The sequence below is a fragment of the Lagenorhynchus albirostris genome, chromosome 19, assembly GCF_949774975.1.
Source record: "Lagenorhynchus albirostris chromosome 19, mLagAlb1.1, whole genome shotgun sequence".
Classification (NCBI taxonomy): domain Eukaryota; kingdom Metazoa; phylum Chordata; class Mammalia; order Artiodactyla; family Delphinidae; genus Lagenorhynchus; species Lagenorhynchus albirostris.
The window spans coordinates 46,855,633-46,883,203 of NC_083113.1; the positions used below are offsets into that span (position 1 = coordinate 46,855,633).

Here is a 27,571-nt window from a genome sequence, read left to right on the forward strand (position 1 = left end):
GCCATTAGCAGCAGGGCAAACACGTTTGAATCCATAGCTGGAAAGGAAAGAAAGAGAAGGAAAGAGAGGAATGTGGCCTTCAGCTCCAGCACCATGGCTCCGAGCTAGCCAGGGTGGGGACTGCTCTTAAAAACACCATTTCTTCTTATCTAAACCTACGACGTGAGTGTAGGAAGGAAGCTGGGCCTCATCTGTACCGATATCAGAACGATCTTTGAAAGTTGCTTTTTAAAAGTGCTAACATCAAGCTTATTTCCAGCCCTTGCCTCACTCTCCTGTGAAAGGAGTTTGGAATAGAAATACAGATTAGTTGAGAATTCCACTTAGTTGAGCTTCAATTATCAGTTTTGCTGAATGACCATTCAAAGATAGACGTGAGCCGTCCTCTCCTCCTTTCTTTCCTTCTTTCCTTCTCTTCCCTCCCTTCCTTCTTCCTTCCTTCCTGTATACCCAGCTTTCTTTGTTCCTTCTTTTTATGCCCGAGAAAGCTCTGCCCCATGTCCTCCCACCACGTGATCCCAGGCAGGGGAGGGACTTGGGCAGGAGGGCCTCTGGACTCTGTTTTCTCTGCCTGGCTTGATGAAGGGAGCTGGAGAGACTGTCAAAGGAGATGCTGGAAAAGAAGCTACAGCAGGAGCTTGAGCGGCAGAAGGAAGAAGATGAGCTAAAACGGAGGAACAAAAAGCCAAAGCAGGGACCCGTGAAGGAGGAGCAGCCCGTGAAGAAATCTCAGACACCAAGTCGGCAGGTAGCAGCCCTCACTCGTCCCTTAGCAAAGGGCAGGCACAGAGGGGTCCACCACTGCACCCGGCCAGTCAGCCCAGCACACTTCCCCTCCAAAGAACTGACCGGAGACTGTGTAGATGTTGTGGTGGTGCAGAAGGTAGGAGGAAAGGGACCAACATTTGTTGATCACTGACTCTGCCTCCAGGGCTGTCTTATGCTTCGCCTAATCCTGCCCTTTTGTGTCCTGCTGTCCCTCGGAGCTTCATAGACATGAACCCCATCTGAGGTTGAACAGGATAAAGCCATACCGGTTGTGTGTGAGCACAGACCTGGCTCTTTCCACTGTCCCCTGCAGTCCCCTGGATGGTGCTAAATAGGCTAGTAGGAAAGAGTTGCCTCCAGTGAGCCACCAAGTCAGTGTGTTCAACCAAGGGCTGATCCTTGCCAACAGTCAAGGGAGATGCTCCAGCATAAGCTGTCCTTGCGTTTATCAGCCTGCCAAGCTCAGCTGTCACGTCTCTGCCCTCCGTGATACGGGAAGGGCAGAATGGCCAGAGCTGTGCCCAGGATGGCGCTGGTGGCCAAGGGGTGTGGCTAGCTGGTGTGCACAGCGGCCATTCCAGCATCGGGAGTTCTGAGGGTGAAACTAAAGCCAGACTCCCAGACGAGGTGCAGACCGATCCCAGGAGGTAGACATAAGGGCAAAGGACTCCGTGTCCAGGGATCCCCATCAGGTAGAGCTCAGGAAGGAGCAGGGTCTGAGTGCACAGAACTTCGGCACCAAAAAGGCACAAGAAACAAGCAGACCTGGAGTTCAGACTCCCGCAACCTTCCAGGTACAAGTCCTCCCCTCGGCAGGCCTATTCGTCCATGCAAAATCCACTTCTGCTTAGAACAGGGTGTCCAAACAGAACTCTCAGTGTCTTGGCAGTGACCTACAGATGGGGAATAATACAGTAGGCGCCAAGCCCCTCCCCTCCCTACACAACTAAGGTGAGACACCCCCGCCCCGCCGGCAGACAGCCTTGCCAGCGGTTCTCTCAAGGCTGTAGAGAAGGCCAGGTGGAGGAGGAGTTGATGCAGTGCGGTGAGGTGAGTAGCCAACCTGGGCCGCTGCCTCCAAGCCTGAACTTAGGCAGGAACAGAGCTGTCACTGGGCTGTACTGCAGACAGTGATCATTAGACTGAACTGGACTTTATGTCATCAAAGAATGACCCAAAAGCCTTTGAAGCCTCCCAGAGGAGTTCATTGGAGAAGAGAAAATCAGAGCCCACAAAGCAGGTTTAAAAGGGCAGTAAGAAAGAGAATAAGGTTGGTTTCTCTATGCCAGCTTCATCATATAAATGCAGGTTTGTTTAAAAGGCTGGAGTGCAGCCAGATTCTAAACCCTCATCTGTTCCCAACAATACTGATTATATACATAACCTGTATAATTTTAATAACTTGACATTAAGAGACCCTTTACTCTGTGGCAGACACTATTATAAGCTTTTTTAAAATTATTTTTACTGGAGTATAGTTGCTTTACAACGTTGTGTTAGCTTCTACTGCACAGCAAAACGAATCAGCCATACCTATACATATATCCCTTCCCTTTGGGATTTCCATCCCATTTAGGACACCACAGTGCATAAGCAGAGTTCCCAGTGCTGTACCGTATGTTCCCATCAGTTGTCTATTTTATACATAGTATCAACAGTGTATATGTGTCAATTAGAGAGAGTCATACAGAGTGAAGTAAGTCAAAAAGAGAAAAACAGATATCATATATTAACATATATATGTGAATTTAGAAAAATGGTACAGATGACCTTATTTACCAAGCGGAAATAGAGACACTGGCGTAGAGAACAAATGTATGGATACCAAGGGGGAGAGGGGTGGGGTGGGAGGAATTGGGATTAACGCTATTATAAGCTTTTTACATGTATTCACACATTTAATCTTCAGTAGTCCTCTGAGGTACTTATTAATATTACTATCAACATTATACAGATAGGACAGAGATGTGAATTGCTCACCCAAGATCACACAGCTAGCAGGCCGTGCGACCAGGATTGGACCTCTACACTCTGGCCTCTCCCGAAGAGAGGATCATTTTGGGGATCCTTTCCCGCTGATCCTTCAAAACAGCAGCTCTTAACCACAAGTGCACATCACAGTTGCTGTGCACCTTTTACCAAGTGCATAATGCCAGGCCCCAGCCAGCTGTATGACAAGGAAGGACCACAGAACGGCTATTTTGAGAAAGGCCCCCAGGCGATTCTTAGGCACAGCCCTAGTGTGAATAGGAGGTGCCTGGAATTGTATGAGGCCTTCTTACAAAACTAAACATCCTCTTGCTCTTCTTTATGCAATTTGCTCTCCCTTAAAGAACTCTTTTAAGAATAATTTATGTGTTTTGCCTCCTAGATTCTTACTTTTTCCAAACTAGAGCTGAAGAATGACGCAGTAGAAAGAAAAGTCTCTGTTAGGGAGCAGGTGGCTGCGGAGAAGGAAGAATTGAGCAAGAAGAAGAAGAACCAGCTGTCAGATATCAGCATGCTTGGGTTTCCTCTTGCACAGGAACAAGAGGACAGCGAAGGGGACTTCTGGAAGGACACTGACAAGAACATGGCCCAGAAGTTTAAGACCTATGAGTTGTCTCTGAAGGATATCCAGAACATCCTCACGTACTGGGACCGGAAGGAAGGAGTTCTGCTGCATCATACCGCGGCCGAGGATGCGAGCCATGAGTCCGGAACCGACCAGCGCCAGGTTCCGCCGTCGTCGTCGGGTGGTCGCCGAGGCCGCAAGGACCGGGAGAGGGAGCGCGCGGAGAGGGAGCGCCTGGAGCGGGCGAGGGCCGAGAGGGAGCGGCTAGAGAAGCTCCGCACGCAGGAGGAGCGCAGCGAGGGGGGCGAGAGCAAGGAGGAGGACCACGAAGGGAAGAAGGATCTCGGTGTGCCCTTCATAAACATCCAGATGCCCGACTCCAAAGGCTTGAGCTGGAAGCAGGCCCTGGAGAATGACAGGCTTCCCAAAGCGGAGCAGGTACAGGCTCTTCTCCAGGATGGGAGCCAGGGAGCTGTGCGGTGCTAATCCTCGTAAAGGTGTTGCTTTCAACACAAAATCCATATCCCCTTTATTCCATTAATCTCTGATGCCCCTTTGGATATAAGACAATAATGCCTAAAAGGACCTTTTTCTATGTGGTGAAACATCCATAGAGGGTTCCACAGATCTCAACCATTCCATCTAGCCTCGTAAAAAGCCACCTGTAAAGTTGATTTTTAACATTGACAGTCTTATGTTGGGGGTTGGCAAGGCAGGTATACTTTGGGGTGACGCAAGTGGCTCAACTATTCTAAAATTTCTTTCCCACAGGCTTCCTCCAGTGACAGAAATTATACTACCAGACAGCTTTTTGTTGCTAGAAACAAAACCATTGCATATCTAGAAGCCCCTTTGGCAGTGGTTTGGAGGGGATGATTACGATAGCCTTTTGTCCAGGGACAGACTTTTTCTGTGAAACGCCAGAAAGCAAATATTTGAGGCTGCAAGTCATACAGTCTCTGTCTTGATCCCCAACAATATGTAAATGAATGGGTGTGACTCTGTTCCAATACAACTTGATTTACAAAAGCAGGTAGCAAGTGAGATTTCACCAGAGGGCCACAGTTTGCCCACCTCTAGTTTAGTTTTTTTGTTTTTGTTTTTGTTTTTAATAAATTTTTTTTGGCTGTGTTGGGTCTTCGTTGTGGTGCGCGGGCCTCTCATTGCGGTGGCTTCTCTTATTGCGGAGTACGGGCTCTAGGCACGTGGGCTTTGGTAGCTGTGGCACACAGGCTCAGTAGTTGTGGCTTATGGGAGCTAGAGTGCAGGCTCTGTAGTTGCGGCACACGGGCTTCGTTGCTCCGCAGCATGTGAGATCTTCCCAGACCAGGGCTCGAACCCGTGTCCCCTGCATTGGCAGGTGGATTCTTAACCACTGCGCCACCAGGGAAGTCCCTCTGGTTTAGTTTTTATCAGAAACTAGATGCAACCTTAAAAGGTAGGGAGTGGAGCCAGAGAGGAGTCCTAGGTCAGACTGTAGCTTAAAGAACTCCCTGCCTCTGTTAATTTAATAAGTGGTACAAATTATTCATCCCTTTCCTCACAGACGTTCTAAATCCTGGGAGTTAACTCTAGCTACATGTTAGTCAGGAAGTGTCTTCTGCTGTCTGACCCAGAGAATTAGAAACACAAGATTACATGAAGGTAGTTACTTGCTAGGCCTAACAGCCCATTTAGTCCATAGAATGGGCACTCAGATGGCCTAATTGTTGTGATGACAACAATTAATCAGGGGATAGCATCCTTATTCGCAGGGTTTTACAAGCTGAGAAGGAAGTTACTACTAGATTTTCAAGCCATCTGCTCTGGAGAATGCTCTCATTTATCATATAACAGAGTAGAATAGGAAAATGCTATAGGGATAAGTTGTCTCTCTCTCAAGTCTCTTTTTTTACTTTTCTCTTCATTCCCATCTTTTAACCCATTCCCAGAACCTTTGGTGGGTTTTTTTTTTTTTCTTCTTTTCTGTATATGACCTGCTCCAGCCCTAACTCTCTTTCACCTTTGGAAAGAAAGAACACTTAAAGGTAAAAGAAAAATTAACAGGGGATCTGAAAATAAATGAAACAACTCTATGCTATAGACATCAGAACCTGAGGAGCTGGTCTCTTTAAACGGAGATTGTTTTTGAGTGCCTACTGTGTGCTAGGCCATGTGCTATATCGCCCTGGTTCCGGTCCTAATGGGCTTTACAGTCCAGTTGCAAAGACAGACAGTTATAATAAAATGACAAGCGTTATGATAAGAGAGGGAGCCCGCAGCCCACAGCAAGAGCCCCAGCCGGGTCTGGGGGCGTGGGGATCTGGAAGGACCTGCAGAGCTGTGTCAGAGACCCTATACATGCTGTCCCTGACCCAAGCCCATCTCAGGGCATCAGAAAGTTGACAGAAAGGAGGGAGAGTCTGAGCGTCCTGTGCTCACTCAGGGAGGCAGTTAGGGGTAGCCCACCCTCTGCACAGGAAATTAATCTTGGGCTTTTCCTTTAGATCCTAGACCTCTTGGGCCTGGGGTCCTCTGGACCACCCATCCCGCCGCCTACCTTATTCTCACTCGTCTCCTATCCTGTGAAGCGGCTGCCTTTGGCCATGACAGAAATCCTGGAGCATTTCATGTTTATAACTCTACCGTCCAAAGAGCTCTCCCTGATGGAGGAGAAAAGAGAAGTGGAAGCAGAAGCAGAGCTTTCAGCCACCCCAGCCTCCTCAAAGGTAAAGGGAGCAGCTTGTCCTCCTGACCTTGGCGGGAGTTCAGTCGGGCCCTCCACGTGGCCAGAAAAAGCAGTGTTGGGTGTCGTGCTCACTGGGGTGTTTCCCTCTACTCTCTGGGGATTCTGCCTGAGCCTCCCTAAGCTGCACCTTCCCCAGGTCTGACTCTTCCTACTCCCCTGAGAAGAGACTGAAAATGACCGATTCTTACCTTCCAACCTTTGCAATTCCTGTGGATGGTTTAGGGAACTTGCCGAATCACTCTGCAGCTCATCTGCAAGAAAAAGTAAGCACCAAAACTATCTCTTTTAAAGAGATATCAGAATGTATTGTGAATCCAAGGTAATTTACACAGTGCATAAGAATACAAGCATCAACAGATACAAGTTAAGGCAACACGCACCATTAGAGAAAGGACAGATTATTAAAGAAATTATATGGGGAAGATTGGATATTTTGGATAAAGTTGCTTTTTAATCTCCTTGCCTGACACAATACAGTAAGATTAATTCCACCTGGATTAAAAATATAAGCGATCAAAATGAAATCATGTAAAAGTAGAAAATATATATTACATATACAATTAGTGGAATAAATCACAAAGCGAAAATAGATTTGACCGATCATATGCAGAATGCATGGATATTAAAAATTAGGGAGGGGCTTTTTATTCCCAGAGGAGTATGGGGGCCCAAAATTTGAATCTCCCCACACAGCCTCCTTCGTATAAACCATGCATGTCAGCAAAAAACAAATAAAATCAGCAGCAAATAAAGTCACCTCTAGCCCCTGCCTACAGCTCAGTTAGGTAACAGAGAGCCCCAAACTTCAGTTTAATAAGTAAGTCGGAAATCAACATCTGAGGTCCCAGCATTGGTGGGCAGGCCTTACTTGAGCAGAGTCCAATAAAAAAGATAAAGAAGAAAATATTGCCACCATCAGAGGTGACTATCACACCAACCTCTTTTCTGAAAACTGACCACTAAGAGGCAAGAGTTTAGCATTCTTTAACTTACGGTTTTAGGAGGAACTCTAGTTCATCTCCAACGGATGAAGGAAAGCGCTTCTTTCTAGAAGAATGGCAGCTAAAATTATAGGAGGCATGGTAGAATTTAAAAAGTACTGGTGTACCCAAGGACATAATTGATTAAGGAGCGCCAGTGGATACCCACAGTGCTGGTTTGTCAGGGAACAAGACTCTCACTCTGAGCCAGAGCATCACCCCACAGGTGACCGGCTGGTTACAAAGGGGAAGGTCCACTTTGCCATGGCCGCGATCTGGCGGGCACCACTGCAGCCACACAGACACACTTTGCGTCTATAATCAGGGGTCAGCCTGACATTATTTGTCTCCCATCGTGATGGAGTGCGGTGTACACAGCATCGTCTCTGAATCTAATCAAGCTTCTAAATCTAATTTTCAGTTTACATGAAATGCGGCAAATAAAAGAATAAGTTAAATGACACTCTGAGAATAGTTAGGAAATTTGCAGGCTATGGAGTATTCTGTAAGAATACGGATCTGGTCTCTGCCAAAAGTCAGTGTGATTGGGAGGGAGGGAGGGGTCTAGATTAAAAGATATTAAGGAAACGCAACAACAAAATGCAATATAGGAACATACTCCCTGCCAGCTTCAAGCGTTCTCTGGAGTTTTGGCCTCCTCCTCAGGGAATGAGGTGCCAAGGAGAGCACTAGACTCTCTCCACTCTACCTCTTCCCTTGTACCCTAGTGTCATAGGCTGGGCCCTGCTGCTCTAGGCAGCCTCCAGCCTCCTGAACCTGCAGCGCAGTCACCGCAGACTGTAGGCATATGGCATGGGCGTCTCTGTCTCCTGCTCCTGTGTTCATAAGATGAATGTTTAAGACCCGGTGCTCATTTTTAATTAAGACCCAGGAGGAGCAGACCACCTCATCTAAGGGGAGCAGACAGAAAACTAAAGAAAAAACAGATCAGACCCGCGAGACTCAGAAGGAGAAACGTCGCATGGCCTCCGACAGGAAGGGCCTTTCTGGGGGAACCTCTGGAACCACTGCTCCCCTGTCAGACATAGAGGAGAACAACCTCTCTGAGCAGCATTCACAGGAGAAATTCCCCAGGTGGGCCTCGGAGCAGCCCAGGGAGGGGAAGGCTGAAGCCCCAGATGGAGGGTGTGGCTGTCACAGCACCAGATGGGAACAGGGCGGTCATGCCTATAACCCCAGCAGGACCAGACTCCTCCCAGGCACCAATCCTGTCTTCTCTTGGCCCGAAGGAAGCGTTCTCACTTTAAAAGCCTGTGTTCATTTTCAGGCTGAACCATTTCCGGTGGATCGTACCAGCCAATGGTGAGGTGACATTGCAAGTGCACTTCTCTTCCAATGATCTTGGGATCTTTGACCAAACGTTTAACTTTGAGATCCTTGGAACTCACCGCCAATACCAGCTTTATTGCCGAGGTGTCTGCACTTACCCATACATTTGCCAAGACCCAAAGTAAGTGTACTTTGTTTTGAAAAGAAAAGGTTGACAGATACATTTTCATTTTCCCCCATGGTGCCCTGAACCAGATGCCTCTTAATACAAATGTGGAACTGGGACAGCATCTCAGGCCCTCTTGTACTGGGCTCCAAAGTCAAAGTCCTGTGACATTGACTAAGTCACAGGAATGATATGGTACCATGAGACTGAAATAAAGAGAAAGTTAATAAGAGTGAAGAGGGGGGAAAAGTCTTCCTGTGACAAGTTAGTTTGCTTATTTAACTATATAGCAAATGTAAACAGATTTTGTGTTTACTGTAGGACTTTTTATCCTGTAATATCCATATATGTGTGAATCTCCACAGGCAGGAGATTTTTCCCTGAGCTACCAAACACTGAGTCCCTTATGCACCACATAAATGCACCTGACTGAGCAAGCTAGTGGGGCCTTTTATAGCTTGTCCACCGAGAGGAGCTTTTTTGCAGTTCTCGCCAAGGGACCACGTTGGACAGCGAATTCAGAAGCTGGTTAAGATCCACCAGAACTAGTTTTCCATAGGGTTTCTCAGGACTTTTTCTAGCTGGGCACACTAGAACAGGAAATCCAGCTCAGCTCCATCATCAGCCCCATCAGCTGATAAAGGATCCAGCTCACCCATCATCAGCGGTGAAAGACACCGCTGGGAATCTTTTTTCTCAAGTTCAAACTGTACTATCTTCACTCAGGGTTGGGGATGGGAGGGTACAGGAATAAAGGCTCAAGAAATGTCCTCAAATTAAGAGTCGTTCTGTCTCCAGACACCTGGACCCTTTGCTGAACAAAGAGTGTTGGGTTCATGTGTACCTCGTGTGGAGGCAATTCAGACAGCTCTCCTCTCCTCTTCCTCCCCTGTGTTCAGAGTGGTCTTCCCTCAGCACAAGAGGGACATGAAGGCGAATGAGGTCATCTTTAAGAAGTATATTGTGAGCCTGGAGAGGTTTTACTTCGGGCCACTGCTTTGTGGAAAACCAAGAGATAAGTAAGTGTTCCATTATTTCAAAGCAGATTTCAGACCCCTGGGTTGGACTCATGAATAGGACAAGCAGGGTTCCTATGGAGACGTAGCTTTTACTAACATGGCCTCAGTTAGCCCAGAACCACAAATCAGGAGAACTGGGTTCTTGTGCCCCAAGTTTCTGCTAAGGTCCCAAATGAATGGGGGTGCCATTTTCCCAGATGGGGAAGCTGGAAGAAGACCAGGTTTTGGTAGGGGAAGGTAGGGTCAAGCGTGCACTTTGGGATATGTTAAGTTTGAGATGCTTGGGAGATACAGCCAGTAGCCACGTAAAGCAGGGCATAGTCTATACGGTTTTGGTTCTCAGAGGAGAGCCTATCTTCAAGACAACAAAAGCCACAGGTGTGGATGAGACCACCTAAGATGAGAGGACACAGTAAGGAGAGAAGGACCATGGTTGGAGCCTCAAAGGACTCCACCGCTCACAAGAGGAGAGGCCAGCAAAGAAGATAAGAAAGAGGGCCAGAGCTATGGGTGGAAACCAAGAAAGGGTGGTGTCATGGAGCCATGAGAAGAGGGTGTGGTCAGCTATGTTGATTGCGGCAGAGAGGGCGGAAAAATGAGAACATCAGCGTCCACAGGGTTCAACAACATGGAAGCCATAGGAGGCTCAGCAAGAGCCCTTTGTGGGGGATTTCTGAGGATGAAGCCCAGGTAACGTGAGTTGAGGAGTCAGTGGGAAGTGAGAGAATGGAGACAGAGTGTGGAGATAGCTCTTTGGGAAAGCCTGGCTGTGAAGGGAGATGGAGGGAGTTGAGGACGGGAGGGAGACGTGGAGTGCAGGGAAGGCTGTTCGTTCGCTCTTGTTCTTACGATGTTTGGATGTCAAGGGGAAGTAGCAAGGAAGCGGCTAGAGTTTCCAGAGCACGTAAGGGCCAACAGTGGTGCAGCTCCCTGAAACAACACAACGAGATGTGGAGATGATGGCCTTTGCCAGGAAGAGGGACCATCATCTCATGCTAGGTTGGAGGGAGGTGAGACGGCTTCAGGTGCAGGTAGGTTTACAGATTTGGCTGGCATGGTGAGGAGGTTCCCATGGAACTGTTTTCTCCGTGATGAATGATGTGAGGTCATCCCTAACAGTGAGGCAAGTGGAAGGAAGTTTAAAATGTTGAGAAAATGGAGAAGGTATGAAACAGGTTTTGTGCAAAGTGGGAGAGGGACAATATTAGAGAAATAGATTAAGATTATCAGGTAGAACCAGGGGCCCAGGTAAGGTCAGTGACCAGAAATATTTAGTAATACTAGTTTTTTCAGTTATATATAAGTTTTTTAGTGTATAGGCACGGAGGTAAGACTGAAAATAGAACCAGGGTCTCAGCCTAGCATTTATTGTGATAAGTAGAGAATGATTATTTCTATGCCTACTTGGTGAAACTAATGAGCCAACTTAGTTCTCCATTCCCTTCATAACCACCAGTTTATTTCCTAAGGTGCTGAACTAGTAAATGAAGGTGAAGGGTGTTGACTGTTGATGGAGAGGATCTTCAAAGCCCAGTAGAAGGACTTAGGCGAGAGAAGGAGTGGGAGTCAGGTTGATGGACATGATGTACAGAGCAGCCTGGAGGTCGGATTCAGGGAAATGATGGCCATTCAGAGAGGCATGTATTCAGAGCTGCACTGGAATTAACCAGGATATGGGGCCAGACAGCGGGGATCCAGGAGGGCAATTACAGTGGTCCAGAAACAAGTATTATTCATCTATTCTTTTTTTTTTTCTTTTTCTTTTTTTGGCTGCATTGAGTCTTCGTTTCTGCGTGTGGGCTTTCTCTAATTGCAGCGAGCAGGGGCTACTTTTCATTGCAGTGCGCGGGCTTCTCATTGTGGTGACTTCTCTTGTTGCGGAGCACAGGCTCTAGGCACGTGGGCTTCAGTAGTTGCGGCACGCAGGCTCAGTAGTTGTGGCTCGCGGGCTCTAGAGCGCAGGCTCAGTAGTTGTGGCGCACGGGCTTAGTTGCTCCACGGCATGTGGGATTTTCCCGGACCAGGGTTCCAGCCCGTGTCCCCTGCATTGGCAGGCGGATTCTCAACCACTATGCCACCAGGGAAGCCCTCTTCGTCTATTCTTTTAAGTCCTACTGAGCCTCAATGTCCTCATCTGCAAAGTGGGAAAATAATAGCACCTACTGCACAGTTTGGGGAAGACTGAACTGGTTAGTACATATGGAACTTGTAGCAGAGTGTTCAGTCGTGGTGATTACCAGCGAGGTGTGGAGGCCACCACCACTCTGGCAGTTACACAGACAGTGCTCTGTCTCTCGGACTTTGATTTAGTCTCTGCAATGCCCTCTCCTTCCTTCCTCCATCTTAGTCTGTCCAGAGAGCTTTTCAGACTGTTTCTGGGCACCAGTGGGTACTATGGTGCCCTGCTTTCCTGACCTGTGCTATGACCTCCTACGATGTGTGTGTTCATTAATCTTCCTTGTGCCTTCTGTGGCTCCTTTCCTGTTTGGTTCCATTAACTGGGCAGCTTCCAATGCTTAAAGTGCTCCAGTCCATGGATCTCTCCCTAAGGCACTAAGGGAACAGAAACAACCTTGTAACAGTGAACAGTTACGATCCGTGTCGGAACAGTAACATCCCGCACAGGTGTAGAAGAAGGTGGTAAATGAGGTCATCTCTAAGACAGATACGAAATAACACGTTGCTCAGATTATCATCTCTCCTGGAAGTATAAGCTCTGGGAAGGAGAGAGCTACAGATTTTTCAGTCAGAAATCTTTGCAATAGTAATAACAACCATTTATTGGGTATTTGATATCTGCAGCTGTCCTCAGAGCGTTAGGTGCACTATTTCATTTAATAGTCATGGAAATCCTAAGGGATATTATCATCCCATCTTAGAGATGAGGATACCAAGGCTTGGGATGGGAGCGGGGGCTGGTCACATCACAGCTCTAAGTCTTCACAACTACAAAGCTTGTGTTCCTAGCCTCCATGACACTGCCTCTGTGTAGCCACATCATCCTTTGAAATTGCCTTATGCCTCACAGTCTCCTTTTCCACCTGAATTCTCAGCCAGTCCTCACATCCACATCCCTAATTTTTGTTTGTTTCCAGGTACAAGTCATCCTTGTTCCCAGAAAACATGGAGACACTGACAATCCTCAACAGTTCCCCAATGGTCGTGGAGGTGTCCTTCTGTTTTCAGAACGATGTCAAAGCAAACACCTACTTCCTGGAGCCTGTCAACATGATTCTGGAACCCAGTGAGAAGCAGGTACAGTCACATGGATACAAGTCTACCAGGGCAAGGCTTTCTTGGGAAATTTGAGGCCTTGGTATCCTCGGTATAAACGTACTTTGTTTGGACTCTCCCATTAGCAGCTGAACGTTTGGGCCTACCCTACTGCAGTTGGTGTCTTTGAAGACAGCATTGTCTGCTGCATCAAGGAGAACCCCAAGCCAGCCGTCTTCAAATTAAGCTGCCAGGGGGTCCGCCCAGAACTGGAGCTGGACCCCAGACAATTGCATTTTGACCGGCTCTTGCTGCACAGGTCAGAGTTCTGGGTGATACCAGGACCGGAATGACGTTTAAAGAACTTTTAGTTCTAAGGTGACCAGCTCATCCTGATTTGCTCGGGACTTGCCTGGTTTTAGTATTTGAAGTCCTGCATCCTGGGAGACTTCTGGTCCTGTGCAAATCAGAATAGTGAGTAACCCTCTGAGTTCACAGGTTGTCACCTTGGGTTCAGTGAATGGACTTCAGAATGGTTAAGGACTCCCCTAAGATCCAAGTGTGTGCATATGTGAATTTTTCTCAGAAGAAGGACTACCTTTTTCCAGATTTTCAGTCCATTACCCTAAAAGGTTAAGAATCTTGGTTCTAGAAATTAGAGGACAAACACAGAACACTAGACCAAACCTAGAACTTACATATTCATTCACTGGAATTGTATTACTCTAAATAGAGAATGTTTATTTCTGAGGAAGCTGGGAGAGAATGTTGATAATGTATCCTGCATTCCTTGATCATCACAGGTAGGCCCCATTCCCTGATAAATACTTATTAGTGAACTAGCAGTAATAGAATAACCAGACGTGCTTTTTCTGACCTGCCATAATAAATCAAAATCATTTGAAACTGGCAAAATTTCTCTTGGTCTCTGCAGGAAAGACTTCAAGGTAGTTCTTCTCCGCAACATCACACTACTTCCCCTGACCTGGAGGATCACCAGCCTGGAGCACCTGGGCGAAGACGTCACCGTGTCCGCGATGCAGGGGACCATAGCCCCCAAGGCTGAGGAGAGCCTACAAGTGCGCTTCCAACCCTCCAAACCCATCAACATCAAGAAGGCGATTCGGTTGGAGGTAAGGCTTCATACGTCTTCAGACTTGGTCACCAAAGTATGTACACACTGGGTTCCCTGACACACACACACCGACACACACATACCCACCAAGCCAGGTCTCCGTGTTACACGGTCCCATCTGATCCCCGTTTGACGCCCCCCAACCCACAATATCCTGCTCTGCTCACAACTGTAAGCTCCATAAAGGCAGTCTTGTTCATGGCTGATTTCCCAGTGGCAAGAACAGAGCACTCAATCAGTGCAGAGTGGATGAATGAGTAAATGAATGAATGAACGGTGTTACTATTCCTCGAGAAGCATTCGATTTCTGATTTAAGACCCCCAAACCCAGTCACCCCTCAGAGTCCTAACTCAGTAAACATCAGCCTCCACCCAGTTGCTCCCAGCAGACACCCAGGAGTCATCCTTGATTCCTCCGTTTTCCTGTTGGCCTCCCCCTCCATCCCAGTCCTTCAACAAGTCTTGTCAGTTCTGTCTCCCAGTGTATCTCCTGCCCATGCCCTTCCCTGTCTGCACTGCCACCACCACCCTCATGCAGGCCACTTGCTGTGTCGCTCACCTGGACTTCCACAGAGGCTTCCTAGCCGGCTTGCCTCTTCCCACTCCCCGCAGGTGTCCAGAGGGATCTTTACAATGTCCGTCAAACCAGGTCACTCCTTCCTAAAGCACTAGGCTGTCTTCCCATTGTACTAAGAATAAAGCCCAGGGTCCTCACCTACTTCTGAGTACCTGCCTGCCTCTGTATCCACATCAGGTTTTTCCTGCCTCAGCGCCCTGGCATTGCAGCACCCTTGCCAGGAATGTTGTCCCTATGCTCTGTGGGGGTTGGCTTCTGCCCTAGGGTCTGCTCAACAGCACAGCCTCAGCTGGCTTTTCCTAATCATCCCACTGAGGAAATCTCATTATGTGCAGTCGCTCACCCTGTCTTCTGTCCTTCAGAGCACCCACCCCATTCGGACATTATCCTGTTTCTTTCTTTACTTCCTTACGTGAACTCCACTGGAGCAAGATCTTGCCTGAATTGCTCATCATCTGTATTAGTTTCCTAGGGCTGCTGTAACAAATGACCACAAACGAGTGGCTTGAAACAACAGGCATTTATTCTCTCACAGTTCTGGAGGCCAGAAATTCAAAGTCAGGGTATCTGCAAGGCCATGCTCCCTCTAAAGGCTCCAGAGAATAACCCTTCATTGCCTCTTCCAGCTTCTGGTGGCTCCAGATGTTCCTTGGCTTGTGGCTGCATCACTGCAATCTCTGCCTCAGTCTTTGCATGGCCTTTCCCTCCGTCTGTGTCTTCTCCTCTTCTGTCTCTTATAAGGACACTGTCATTGAATTTAGGGCCCACCTGGATAATCCAAGATGATCTCGTCTAGAGATCTTTAACTTAATCACATCTGCCAAGACTCTTTTTCCAAATGAAGTCACATTCACAGGTTCCAGGGGTTAAGACATGGACATACCTTTTGGAGGCCATCATTCAACTCACTACCCTATCATATCCCCAGTGTCTAGCACAGGCCTGGATGTAAAAGGCACTCAGTAAAATCTGTTGAATGAATGAACGAATGAATGAATGAATGTCACTGACTTTTGATGGCTGAGCTGATAATGCAACAAGCAAGAAGTCGCCCAAGCTTCTCTTTGAATACCCCCAGGGATAGAAGACTTACCAAGTATCTCCAAGTAGCCTGATCTTCCTTTGAACATTTCTGGCTGTTGATGCCTTGTTCGGTTGCACTCAGATTTCTCCCTGTAATTTACACACATTAATCCTGTTTCTACTTTTTGGGGCCAGTCAATGGATCGCATTAATCTGTCTTATCACCTACCCCTGACAGCCCTATAGCTGAAAACAGATATTGACAGATTCGTTCAATCCACAAATGTATATGAATCCCAGAGGTGACAGTCAGCATTTTTTTTTTTTTTTTTTTTTTTTTTTTTTTTTGCGGTACGCGGGCCTCTCACTGTTGTGGCCTCTCCCGTCGCGGAGCACAGGCTCCGGACGCGCAGGCTCAGCGCCCATGGCTCACGGGCTCAGCCGCTCAGCGGCACGCGGGATCTTCCCGGACCGGGGCACGAACCCGCGTCCTCTGCATCGGCAGGCGGACTCTCAACCACTGCGCCACCAGGGAAGCCCGACAGTCAGCATTTTTAACACGTCTCTACACAGACGGGGGTCTCTGCACAATGAATCCAGGCCACACAGCAGGTGTAGGGTCCCAGCTGTGCCACCTTCATCCTTTAGTTAATGGATCATGGGGATCCCAGGCCTTCCCATGGTGAAGTGTGAGAGTGCAGGAGGCAAGCGTCAAGGGGACACTTGGAGAAGTCCTCACGACAGCTATTTATCAACTGGTATGGAAACATCTGTGTAATTTAACAACTGACGTCACATTCCCGTATGTTCCAACCAAAGCAGCCATAGTGGATCTGCCCTCAGGCCCCCAAAGTGGTCTAAGGCTTCCCTTCCCCAGGTTACATTCCTTCAACATCTACACGAGGAAATGCCTTGCTTTCTGGTCCCTTTGAAAAGCGCTCTGGTGAACTCTAATTGATTTTTGCACCTCTTAAATTTTCCTTCTTATTTTCCTCAATTACAAAATTTAATTGCCCCCCACTCCCAAGCAGGGAAGCAAAGGAAATAGAATGCTCTGGGTACTTGGTATCTATCAGTAGAAAAGAACTATATAAATTCTGGATCTGATAAACCAAGTTCTTTGTCTTATTTTTCCCTCCTGCTGCCAGCCCTTCTTGTCATCTCTGTCAGAGTTTGAGCATCAAAAGAAAGAAGGTAAACTTAAGCAGTCGGATTTGCTCTGTGAAGCACTGGCAAAATGCTTGATGGAAGATAAGATGGAAACTCTGCATTAAAACGTTTTTGGTGACAGCTACAGATATCCCCGTTGGCACCTAAAACACAAGCAATGGGGAGCTGGTGACTTAGTTGCTTAGTTTTTCAAATTGAGGCTTCAGCAGAGAGGCAGGTGGTGTCCAGGCAGATGTAGGAGGGCCACACCCACTGCCCAGTGGCTCTTCCCCTTGACACACAGACCCTTTATTGCCCATCATTAGTCTCAAGAGTCAACAGTTGGATCCGGCTGAGAGCTGATACCAGTTCAGACGTTCTTCAGGACAGTGAGGGAGGTGCTACCACCAGGGGTGACAGCAGAAGGGACAGGGAGGCGATGGAGGCTAGGAGTCTTGCTTTTTTTTCACATTTCCAATAGTAATGATGTTCGTTTTTTTAAAATCTGAAATTTCCAAAAGAGAAACATTAAACGCTTATTTTGTATGAAAAATCTAGCACTTATTTTATATGAAAAATATGACTCATAGGTTGAATCAGAGACAGAGAACAGAACGGTTCAGATATATAAAATTAGTTAAGCAAGGATAATTTAGAATATAAATGTTTTTCATTTCAACTGTCAGAAAAATGCTCTTCAGGTTTATTTGACTTGAAAGTTCAAAGAACACTTTCCTGCAATGTACACTCACAACCCAAACTTCAGTAAGGTCGTGACAATCATGCAAATAATTGAAACCCAGTAAGTGGACAGGTTGGAAAATGCAGTCCCATTTCCCCATCCTTGTATTGATTGTCTACACCAGCCTTCCCCAAAGGGTGTTACGAAGAACACTCATCCTACCAAATGCTCAGTGAAAACAAAAGCTGAATACATTTCAAAAATGTTCCTTACCATAGCCCCTTCTTCATGATTCCTCCTGCATGTTCCATAGTTCAGGCTCCAAGCACCTTGTGGGTCTTGCTTTTACAAAAGAATTTCTCTTACCCCGACAGGTTTTAGATCCAGACAACCTCGTTGGTGTCGTTCAGATTGAAAACATCCAGATCTTTGCAGAGTCCTACGACGTTGCCTTGGACATCAGCTTCCCCAAAGGTCTGTTGACCCCTTCAAGGAAAGGGTGTTTAGAGGTCACATCTTTTAGGCAGTATGTTTCTTGTGTAGAGAAAGATCAGTGGTTGTTGGGGAGAGAGGTGGAATTTAGGTAAATAGTAATCACGCAAGTTCAAGTGATGTTAGCAATGTTACTATGAATCTTAATTTCTCCAACTGGAGACAACAAGGCGTGGTCAAAATATAAAATTTGCAGAGCTCTCTTCTGAACAGTCATCTGAGAGTGAGCTCTTATCTGCCTGCCTGTGTTGTTTTTCTATCACTGCCCTAACAAATTACCACAAACTTTATGGCTTAAAACAATACATACTTATTATCTTACAGTTCTTTAGGTCAGCAGTCCAAAATGGATCTCACTGGGCTAAAAGCAAAGTGTTGGCAGGGCTGCGTCCCCTTCTGGAGTCTCTGGGGGCAAACCCGTTTCCTTGCCTTCTCCACCTTCTGGAAGCCACACACGTCCCTCAGCTCATGGTCCCCTTCCTCCATCTTCAAAGCTAGCAGTGTTGGGTCAGGTCCTTCTCACGCTGCCATCTCTCTGGTTCGCCCACTTCTGTCTCCCTCTTCTACTTTTAAGGACCTTTGTGATTACTTGGAGCCCACCCAGAGAATCCAGTATAATCTCCATTATTTTAGTCAGATGATTAGCAATCTTAATTCCATCTAATACCGTAATTCCCCTTTGCCATGTAGGCTAGCATATTTACAGGTTCCAGGGACTAGGACGTGGACATCTTGCAGGGGAGGGAGTGGGGGTGGTGCAGGGCATTATCCTGCCTACCACACTGCGCCAACACCCAGGTTAGGGCCCTCCTTCCTCCGATAGGTCTCCTACTCAGCAAGACTCGTAGAATGTTAAAGCTACATATTTGCCTGGATGTCATTAGTCTTATGTACAACAACACTTACTGCAGAATTATTTATAATAATGGAAGATTAGGAATACCCTAAATGTCTATCTATAATGAAATATTATTATTGTAGGAATAATATTGTAAATTATGAAACAGCCATATTATACAGCCATTAAAAGCACACTTATGGGGCTTCCCTGGTGGCGCAGTGGTTGAGAATCCACCTGCCGAGGCAGGGGACGTGGGTTCGTGCCCCGGTCCGGGAAGATCCCACATGCCGTGGAGCGGCTGGGTCCATGAGCCATGGCCGCTGAGCCTGCGCGTCCGGAGCCTGTGCTCCGCAATGGGAGAGGCCACAACAGTGAGAGGCCCGCGTACCGCAAAAAAAAAAAAAAAAAAAAAAAAAAAAAAAAAAAAAAAAAAATCACACTTATTGGGAGTTTTTAATTGTTTGGGGAAATGTTTATGACATAATGCAAAGTATAACAATACAGATGTATACGTTATATCCCAATTCTGACTATTATACACATGATTCAAAAATCTTTTTCAACACTGGGAGTTTTAGCTAATGAGAGACGTGAAAGGAAGAACAGTAGTCCTAGGATAGAAGCCAGAGGGAGCCGCCCCACTGAACTGGGCGCAAGAGCAGTGTCTGTTGTTTGTTTACTAAGGCTCAATTACAAGAGGCTTTTCTAGGCACAGTGTTTTCAGAAAGCAGATTCTCTGAAATTGTCGCCGTGGATTTTCCGTGTGAACTTCAACTGGAAGCTCCCCTGCTTCTCACTGCCATGCCCACTCATCCCACCCTTCCCCACCCCGGCCCCTGGCTTCTGCAGGAACTGAAGGAGGCCTCGATTTTGGGATTGTGAGGGTCATGGAGGAGGTGAAACAGCCCCTGCAACTGAAGAACCGTGGGAAACACGAGGTCATGTTCAGGTAACCTAAAAATCAGACAGCATGTGGTCATCCACATCCACTCATGGCAAGAAGTGTGTTGCCTGAGAGATATTTTTAAAAAGTCGATCAGGGAAATCATAAGAACCATCTCTGCTGTTAGCTCCTCTTGGTTTCAGGTGAATAGAATCCCAACTGCTCTATAGCCTGGAGCCACAGGGGTCTGGGGGTCGGGGGAGAGCCTCAGGGGGAGGTTGGGAGGAGGAGATACTGGGGTGAGGTATGGTCTTAGGGGTGGAGTGAGAGACCGGAGATGGCGGCCCTGGCCTTAAGCCATCCTGCCCTCCTTTCAGCTCCTCTCTGTTTCATAAGTTGGCAGTCTACATAGGATTTCATGTAAAGACCGAGGGATTTTCCAGTTTTCTTTTTTAATTTTAAGAACTACTGTATTATAGACTCCAAGTGGTGGCCTGGTGGAATAGAGCTCCAGCTTGTGCTCATCCTTGAGATTAAAAATGAAACACTAAATAAGGGAGATTCCTCAGAGAGGAAAGCGTGACGCTGGGTGCGGGGGGAGGAGGTCCCTCAGGCAGTGCCAGCACCTATGGCCAATCGATTTTATGGAAGGTCATCCCTCCCCCAGAAGAATTCAGAGTTGATAAAGGAACTTCCCCCGGCAGACCTGGAGGCATTCAGCGTATTCATGATAATTTCGCTTTAGTTCAAATATTGCCGAAATTAGAGAAGTCCCACCTCAATACTACCGTTCCTTAGAACCCTAAATTGAAATAAATAAAAGCAAAACTGGAATCCTGCCCGTCGTGAGTTTTGTTTTAGATTATGACAGGGCGTTAGCTCTGCTCTTTTAGGCTTCATGGAACAGAGGCACCCTTGGGTTGGAGTAAGTGATCAGGGTTCACTGAAGGGATGTGCAGGGGAGTGAGGAAGCACAGGCACCATGCACATAGCAACGAAGGGCCAGGTCTCCTGGACCCTACCGGGGATAACATGTGGGTCCCCACGGCAACTGCAGGTGTCTCGCCTCAGCTTCAGTTTCTTGCTCCAGCTCCAGTCCCCCTGGCATCTCGTGAGTCAGCTTTTCTCTGTGACCCTTCACCTCACCTGCATTGGGCCGTGGCCTCACTTCTGAACACCTCTGTTGCATGACTTCTGCCCCCGCCCTTTCTCTCCTCCCTTAGATCCTCTGGCTTCTGCATCACTGTTGCCTCTGTGTGTGCTGCATTCAGTCTCAGAGCAGGGAGGGAGGAAGGAAGGGGGACAAAGAGAGAGAGGGAGACAGGGAGGGAGAGAAATGAATTGATTTAGTTGGTCCTTATCCAGCATCACGTGTTCCTATTAGACACAGCTCTCCTGCAAGGACCCCTCTTAACCGCAGGCCAGAGATGGCTGTCTTTGCCTCAAGCACCAATGCTTGGCCTGGTCAATCCTGGCTAAGGAGGGGTGGTCACAGAGTACAAAGCACAGTGAACACTGCTACGCATAGTGGTTAAACAGGGCTGGGGACATGGCAGGCACTTAACCGTCTAGAGTCTCATCTCTAGTGTCTTGGGTTCCCTAGATAATGACTAAAACTGACTTTTTGTTCTTGCCTCTCAGCTTTTCTGTGGACTCCTTAGGGATTTCAGCAACCAATATAAGTTCCATGATCTCAGTCCAACCCAAGAAGGGCTCACTGACCGCAGTGGAAAAACCCACAAATGTCCAGGTGCTCTTCCGTGCAAAAAAGGAAGTGAAGATGGAGCACCAGCCAGTTCTGCGCTGTCAGGTAAGCGAGCTCAAAGGGAGGACTCACACGGTGGCAGGCTCGTGGGACTCACGCCTAAAGGAAGCGTACGCAGTCTAACCCATGCTCCGGGGGGGAAAGGGAGTGCTGGCCTGGTGGCAACCAGAGAGGATACACCAGGGCTTAGGGAACTATAGGCACGGGCAGGTCGGGTGGGAGGTATGCAGAGTCATCAGAAATTGACAACCCCAGAGCAGAAATGTGACCCCTGGTCTTCGGAAGAGACAAGACCAGAGATAGGGAAACTGAGTTTCAAGTCAAAGTGAAGAGAAGGGAAGTGAAAATGGGAGGCACACGTGGTGCATTTTGACCCACGGCTGGTACACGTTAAGTTTTATGTTGGCATTTACTCGTATTGATGATGCAATAATATGAAGAGAATGATACAGAGAACTTGGCTTCATGTCAATGAAGAAAATACGGAATGAAGTGGACAGTCATGGAAATTCTGGAGTCATGCTGGTGGCTGACATCTTCCCAATCCTTTTTCCCTTTCTAGATTATTGAGCCCAGTATCTCAGAAGGAGGTAAAGTCATTTCCAGCATCCCAATTAAGATCTCTGTGAATGCCGTGTTCTCCAGATACAGCATCATCCCCTCCTCCATCATCAACTTCGGGGCTTTGATCTGTGGCACGCGCAAAAGCTCCTCCTTCACCATAGAAAATCGAGGTGTGATCGATTTCAAATACACCCTCTATAGGCTGACAGGGGAGAGCGCCCTCCATCAGAAGAAAATGTAAGACAAGTATTTTCTTAACTCACACCGTTCCCTGGTTAATCAGTACTTCATATTTTACAATGAGCTTTCATATAGTTAATCTAAATTCACCCCCAATCCCCTTTTGTGGGTAAGGTTACTAAGGTTTAGAAGTGACTCCTCCAAGATTATGGAAGAAATCATCAGTGGATCTCAGTTCTGAACCCACATGTCTGACTCCAAACTTCACATGCTTTCCAACTGCTGTCCAATATATGATACATTTTAATTGAACAAATGTAAAATCTTCTGCATGGGATTGTGTCTGTTGTCCTGGTGCTCCTAGTGTGCTGCATTACTTACCAGTAAGTCATTGTCCTATCTGTCATTCTGTAGGATTTATAACAGCAAGCTAAATCAAAAGGAATCATAGCTGTGCTTCATCATGGGGGATGGCAAAGGGTACCCTGGAAATTTGGACTAGAGAAAGCCTGGTGAGGGCCTTCTTTCCCGGGACTGTTTTTACCTTCTCCCCATGAAGACACTTTATCACAACAGCTAACTTAGTAATTGTTCCAACAGCAAAACTCTGTATTCTTCAAAAGGTGGCTGTCAATCAATTAATCAAAACCATTTACCTTTCTGAGTGCTTTTGGCTTTTATTTGTCATATTCCTTTTTGACAAATTAGGGATTGTTTTTACCAGTTCCCAGGTACTTTGTCTTGACTTTCAAATGAATTGACTTTCTAAATAATTAGTAATTTAAGATTGACTTCCTAATTAATTGTTTTAAATCAGACATACAGTTTTACATTGTTCGTAATTGTTTAATATTTTTGTCGCTCTCCTCTTCCATTTTGGCAAAGTTTGAACATATTAAGACATTTTTAATTAAACTGTCTAAAGTCTCTTTCTTCCAAATCTAATTTCAACCTAATTTTTTATTACTTATTTTATAATTTAATAATGTTTATTTATAGGTATTATAATTTTGTTTTGCTTTAAATTGGTTTTAATTTTAATTTATTTTTCATATTAGCATACACAAATTCATGTAAAGCACTCAAACTCCAGTTGTTCTGGTCATTAAGCAAGTGAATTCTCAAATATATAAAACTCTCAAAAGTTTAAAATTGTACCTCAAATACATTTGAATATTTTAGGTGAACTGGCCTCTAAAAAACCAATTATTGGGTAAACTAGTTTCGAGTGAAGTGAACACCTACCAAAACCTGTGTTTGTGCTATTGTTTACACTAAGTCTTAAAAACACCGTGACTCTAAATGTGAAGAAGAGGGACAGAATTTAATCTATTTGCCATTGCACTTTTTAAGTGATAAAAGATTTGAGGTCTACAAATAATTCCCACACACAACTTTCCAGTGAACTCAAGTAAACGTTTAAAATTATTATTTACTTGCAGTAAACTTCAATGTCCTTATGAATCATAGTTAATAAGTATAATTTCTGCCTACTTCTTTCACAACTGTTCAATGAGTTTGGCTGATGATGAATAAGCCGGCTATGCTCCCCGATGACCTCTTGGGCAAGGAAAGGCCCTTTCCTCCATTCCAAGGAGAAGGGACCTTGCAAGCAGACAGGCAGGTGGTATTTAATGACCACCCCAACCTGAGGGTATGCTCTTGCTTCTTTAAGCAGCGTCAGCCGTGTTAGACATGCAAGATCCCGGGAAAGAGAGAGCCTCTACAGGACTGGACCTTCTAAGGCAACCAAGTTCTCTGACTCTGTTCAGAAAGACGTAAATGCCACAAACCAGGTGAGCACCCTTTTCCTTTTTCACAGAAACCCCTGTGTTCTAGCAACAGAAACCTGCCAACTAGTTCTAGCAACAAATACCTCCCTAGGATAGTGGGATTTGAATTTTGAATATTCCTACTATGGCAGGAATATTAAATAGTTATAATGAAATATCACTTTCCTCTTGAAATAAGGAGTTATGGCTTTTAATTTGGATATTCTCTTTTGCTTTAAAACCTTCATTGGCTCCTCACTGCTTTAAAATTAGTTTCTACTCTTCATAAGTATTTCAATCAAGAATCATTTGTTGATATGAAATAGAAGCCCATTCAGATTGGCTTAAATAAAAGGAGATTGCAGCCAGTTAAGCCGACTGTGCTCTTTTCCCCATGGGGGCCCGGTGCGCAAGGGCTGCAAACAGCAGCCTCCTCGGTAGTGTATGCGGCCTGTTGCCTGTACGGGTTGCCCTAAGGGACCTTGGAGACAGCCCTTTCCAGTGGACATTTATGACTGGCATGCTGTCCCCAATCTAGGCTCCAGACAGGTATGCGTGGTGCCTCTGGAAAGCCCCAGGGCACAGTGACCAGGGTCCACATTGGCAAGGTCATAATGTCCATCCGCACCAAGCTGCAGAACAAGGAGCATGTGATTGAGGCCCTCCGCAGGGCCACGTTCAAGTTCCCTGGCCGCCAGAAGATCCACATCTCCAAGAAGTGGGGATTTACTAAGTTTAATGCAGATGAATTTGAAAACATGGTGGCAGAAAAGCGGCTCATTCCAGTTGGCTGTGGGGTCAAGTACATCCCTAATCGTGGCCCCCTGGACAAATGGCGGGCCCTGCACTCATAAGAGCCTTGGAGCTGCCCCCTCCCTACCCATGCCCACCAATAAACTCTACTTTCTTTTCCCTGTCAAAAAAATAAAATAAAAGGAGATTTGAAGACTTTTACATCTGGTAAGATGAAGTAGACATCTTTTTCCCTAGTCTTCCAACTAAGTACAACTAAAAACCATGGACATTATGTATAAAACAAACACAGAAGACTGAAAAATGGAGAGAAAAAAATCACACCCGCTAGGGTCCTTGGGACCCAATAGACATCACAGTGATGAGTTCCCTGATTTCTTTTTGCTTCGTATACCCTAGATCGGGTGCTGAGGGAGCCAGCAATCCAGAAACATCAACAAGCACGGACCAAAAATGGCCCCAACAAAAGCCTTCTCCCACTAGCCAAAGGACCAGGAAAAAGTAGCCTAGCAAGACAGAAAACTTTCAGATAAGTACTGTAATATTACAGTCAAACATGACAGAGAAATCTGTGGTCCTACCCCACATATTTCAAGCAAAGGCCAGTGTGGAGCTGAGACTTCTCACTCAGTCCAGGCTATAATGAGGTGCCCTGACCCCCTGCCAAAGTGATGTCCAAGAACACTCAGTAGGGAGCCAGACATTCATTACCCACCATCACCTCCACCATTGTCAATGGCAACACCACATGGGGAGCCTTGACTTCCACTCCAACCCAGTGGTAATGAGACATCCTTCTCATCCCCCCCAGGGGACCTCCTAACCCATGGAATCAGCAGAACAGTAATGAGACACTCTTACCCCTCCCCACAAGGGAAATATTAGTCAAAGACTGGTGGGGAACTGGAACTCCCACCCTAAGAAGTCCGAGTGGAGAATCTGGACTACTATCCCCACCTGGCAGTAACAAGGCAGTGTTACCCCCCTCCCCTGCCAGAGTGGTGTCAGAGAAAGCCAGCTCAAACAGAAGTTAAATAAGATCCAGAGTCTCATAATATAATACCCAAAATATCCAGGTTTCAACTGAAAATCACTCAGCATACCAAGAACCTGGAAGATCTCAAACTAAGTGAAAATAGATAAGCAATAGATGCTGACACCGAGATGCCCAAGATGTTAGAATTATCTGACAAAGATGTTAAAGCAACCAGCATAATGTTTCAAAAAGCCATTACAAATATGCTTGGAAGAAATAAAAATATAGTAAGTCTCAGCAAAGAAAGAGAAAATATAAAGAAGAACCAAATGGAAATTTTGGAATTGAAAAAGATGAATCACCAAAATTTAAAACTCAGTGGATAGGGCTTCCCTGGTGGCGCAGTGGTTGAGAGTCCGCCTGCCGATGCAGGGGACACGAGTTCGTGCCCCGGTCCGGGAAGATCCCACATGCCGCGGAGCGGCTGGGCCCGTGAGCCGTGGCCGCTGAGCCTGCGCTTCTGGAGCCTGTGCTCCGCAACGGGAGAGGCCACAAGAGTGAGAGGCCCGCGTACCACAAAAACAAACAAACAAACAAACAAACAAAAACAACTCAGTGGATGGATTCAACAACAGAATGGAGGAAACAAAAGAAAGACTCAGTGAACTTGAAGCCAGAAAAATAGAAATTCCTGTGTCTGTTTCTTATTGCTCCCATAACACATCACCTGAAACTTAGTGGCTTAAAGCAATACAAATTGTTTCCCTTGTTTAAATTGTTCTGTAGGTCAGAAGTCTGATACAGGTCTCACTAGGTTAAAGTCAAGGTATTGGCAAGATACCTGCATTCTTTTCTAGAAACTTTAGGAGAGAATCCACTTTCTTCCCTTTTCCATGTTCTAGAGGATACCTGCATTCCTTGGTTCATGATTCCCTTCCTCCATCTTCAAAACCAACAATGGTGGATCAGGTCCTTCTCATATCACATTACTCCAGCCTCTTCCATAGTCACATCTCCCTCTAACTCTCTTATGTCTGCTTCTTCCATTTCTAAGGACTCTTGTGATTACATTGGGCCGAGGATAGTACAGGATGCTATCCCCATCTCAAGGTTCTTAATTCAATCATATCAACAAAGTCCCTTTGCCATGTAAGGTAATATATTCACAGGTTCCAGGGATTAGGATGTTGACATCTTTACAAGAGATGTCCAGTCTTAGGTGTCTTAGGATGCCCAATATAAAGAAAAAGAGAAAATAGACTGTTTTGAGTCTACTGAAAGTCTGTTTAGTCTAATGGGAAAAAAGTGAACAGACCCTCAGGGACCTGTGGAACTATAACAAAAAATCTAACAACCCTGTCAGCAGAGTTCCAGAAAGAGGTAGGAAATAGGTAGGGCTGCGGAGCAAGCCAGCGTTTGCTATTAACTTAAACCGGCATTAGTATCAGTCAGGGTCTGCTATTCTCATGGTAACAGGCAACCCTAAAAGTTATCAGTAGCTTTAAACAACAAAATTCTATTCAGTATTTCTCACTAATGTCTATGGGGGAGGAAAGAGGACACTGCGCTGGGTTGCCCTTACACTCAGACCCAGGCTTTTGGGTTGCCATGGCAGACAGAAGGGGACAGTGTGATAAATTACACATCGTCTCTTAAAATTACCTCTTGAGGGCTTCCCTGGTGGCGCAGTGGTTGAGAGTCCGCCTGCCGATGCAGGGGACTCGGGTTCGTGCCCCGGTCCGGGAAGATCCCACATTCCGCGGAGCGGCTGGGCCCGTGAGCCATGGCTGCTGAGCCTGCGCGTCCAGAGCCTGTGCTCTGCAACGCAAGAGGCCACAACAGTGAGAGGCCCGTGTACCGCAAAAAAAAAAAAAAAAAAAAATTACCTCTTGAAAGTGACACCCTTTACTTCTGCTCACAATTCATTGACTAAAGAAGTCACATGGTTTAATGTAATAACCATGTGTTCAAAAAGCTAAACATATATGATGAACAGCACTAATTAAAATTGATCAGAAGGTGTAGCAATACTCTTTCTTATTTTGCTTCAAGCAGGGGTTC

General features: G+C 46.3%; 1 protein-coding gene and 1 non-coding gene across 3 annotated transcripts in view; both read left to right on the plus strand.

Moving 5' to 3' along the window:
• The window catches only part of HYDIN (HYDIN axonemal central pair apparatus protein), a 354,255-nt gene that overhangs the window by 269,792 nt on the left and 56,892 nt on the right, over positions 1–27,571 (plus strand). For both annotated transcript variants that reach the window (XM_060129934.1, XM_060129933.1), the window contains 14 exons: positions 586–748; positions 3,140–3,760; positions 5,809–6,030; positions 7,917–8,125; positions 8,319–8,501; positions 9,386–9,505; positions 12,601–12,760; positions 12,865–13,037; positions 13,653–13,851; positions 17,659–17,758; positions 19,467–19,566; positions 21,142–21,310; positions 21,828–22,066; positions 23,688–23,805. In XM_060129934.1, the coding sequence (XP_059985917.1) occupies positions 586–748; positions 3,140–3,760; positions 5,809–6,030; positions 7,917–8,125; positions 8,319–8,501; positions 9,386–9,505; positions 12,601–12,760; positions 12,865–13,037; positions 13,653–13,851; positions 17,659–17,758; positions 19,467–19,566; positions 21,142–21,310; positions 21,828–22,066; positions 23,688–23,805 (2,776 nt within the window). The remainder of the gene's footprint in view (positions 1–585; positions 749–3,139; positions 3,761–5,808; positions 6,031–7,916; positions 8,126–8,318; positions 8,502–9,385; positions 9,506–12,600; positions 12,761–12,864; positions 13,038–13,652; positions 13,852–17,658; positions 17,759–19,466; positions 19,567–21,141; positions 21,311–21,827; positions 22,067–23,687; positions 23,806–27,571) is intronic.
• Positions 24,141–24,275, plus strand: LOC132510576 (small nucleolar RNA SNORA70). Its single transcript, XR_009537375.1, has one exon. It is a non-coding gene; the product is annotated as a small nucleolar RNA SNORA70 (small nucleolar RNA).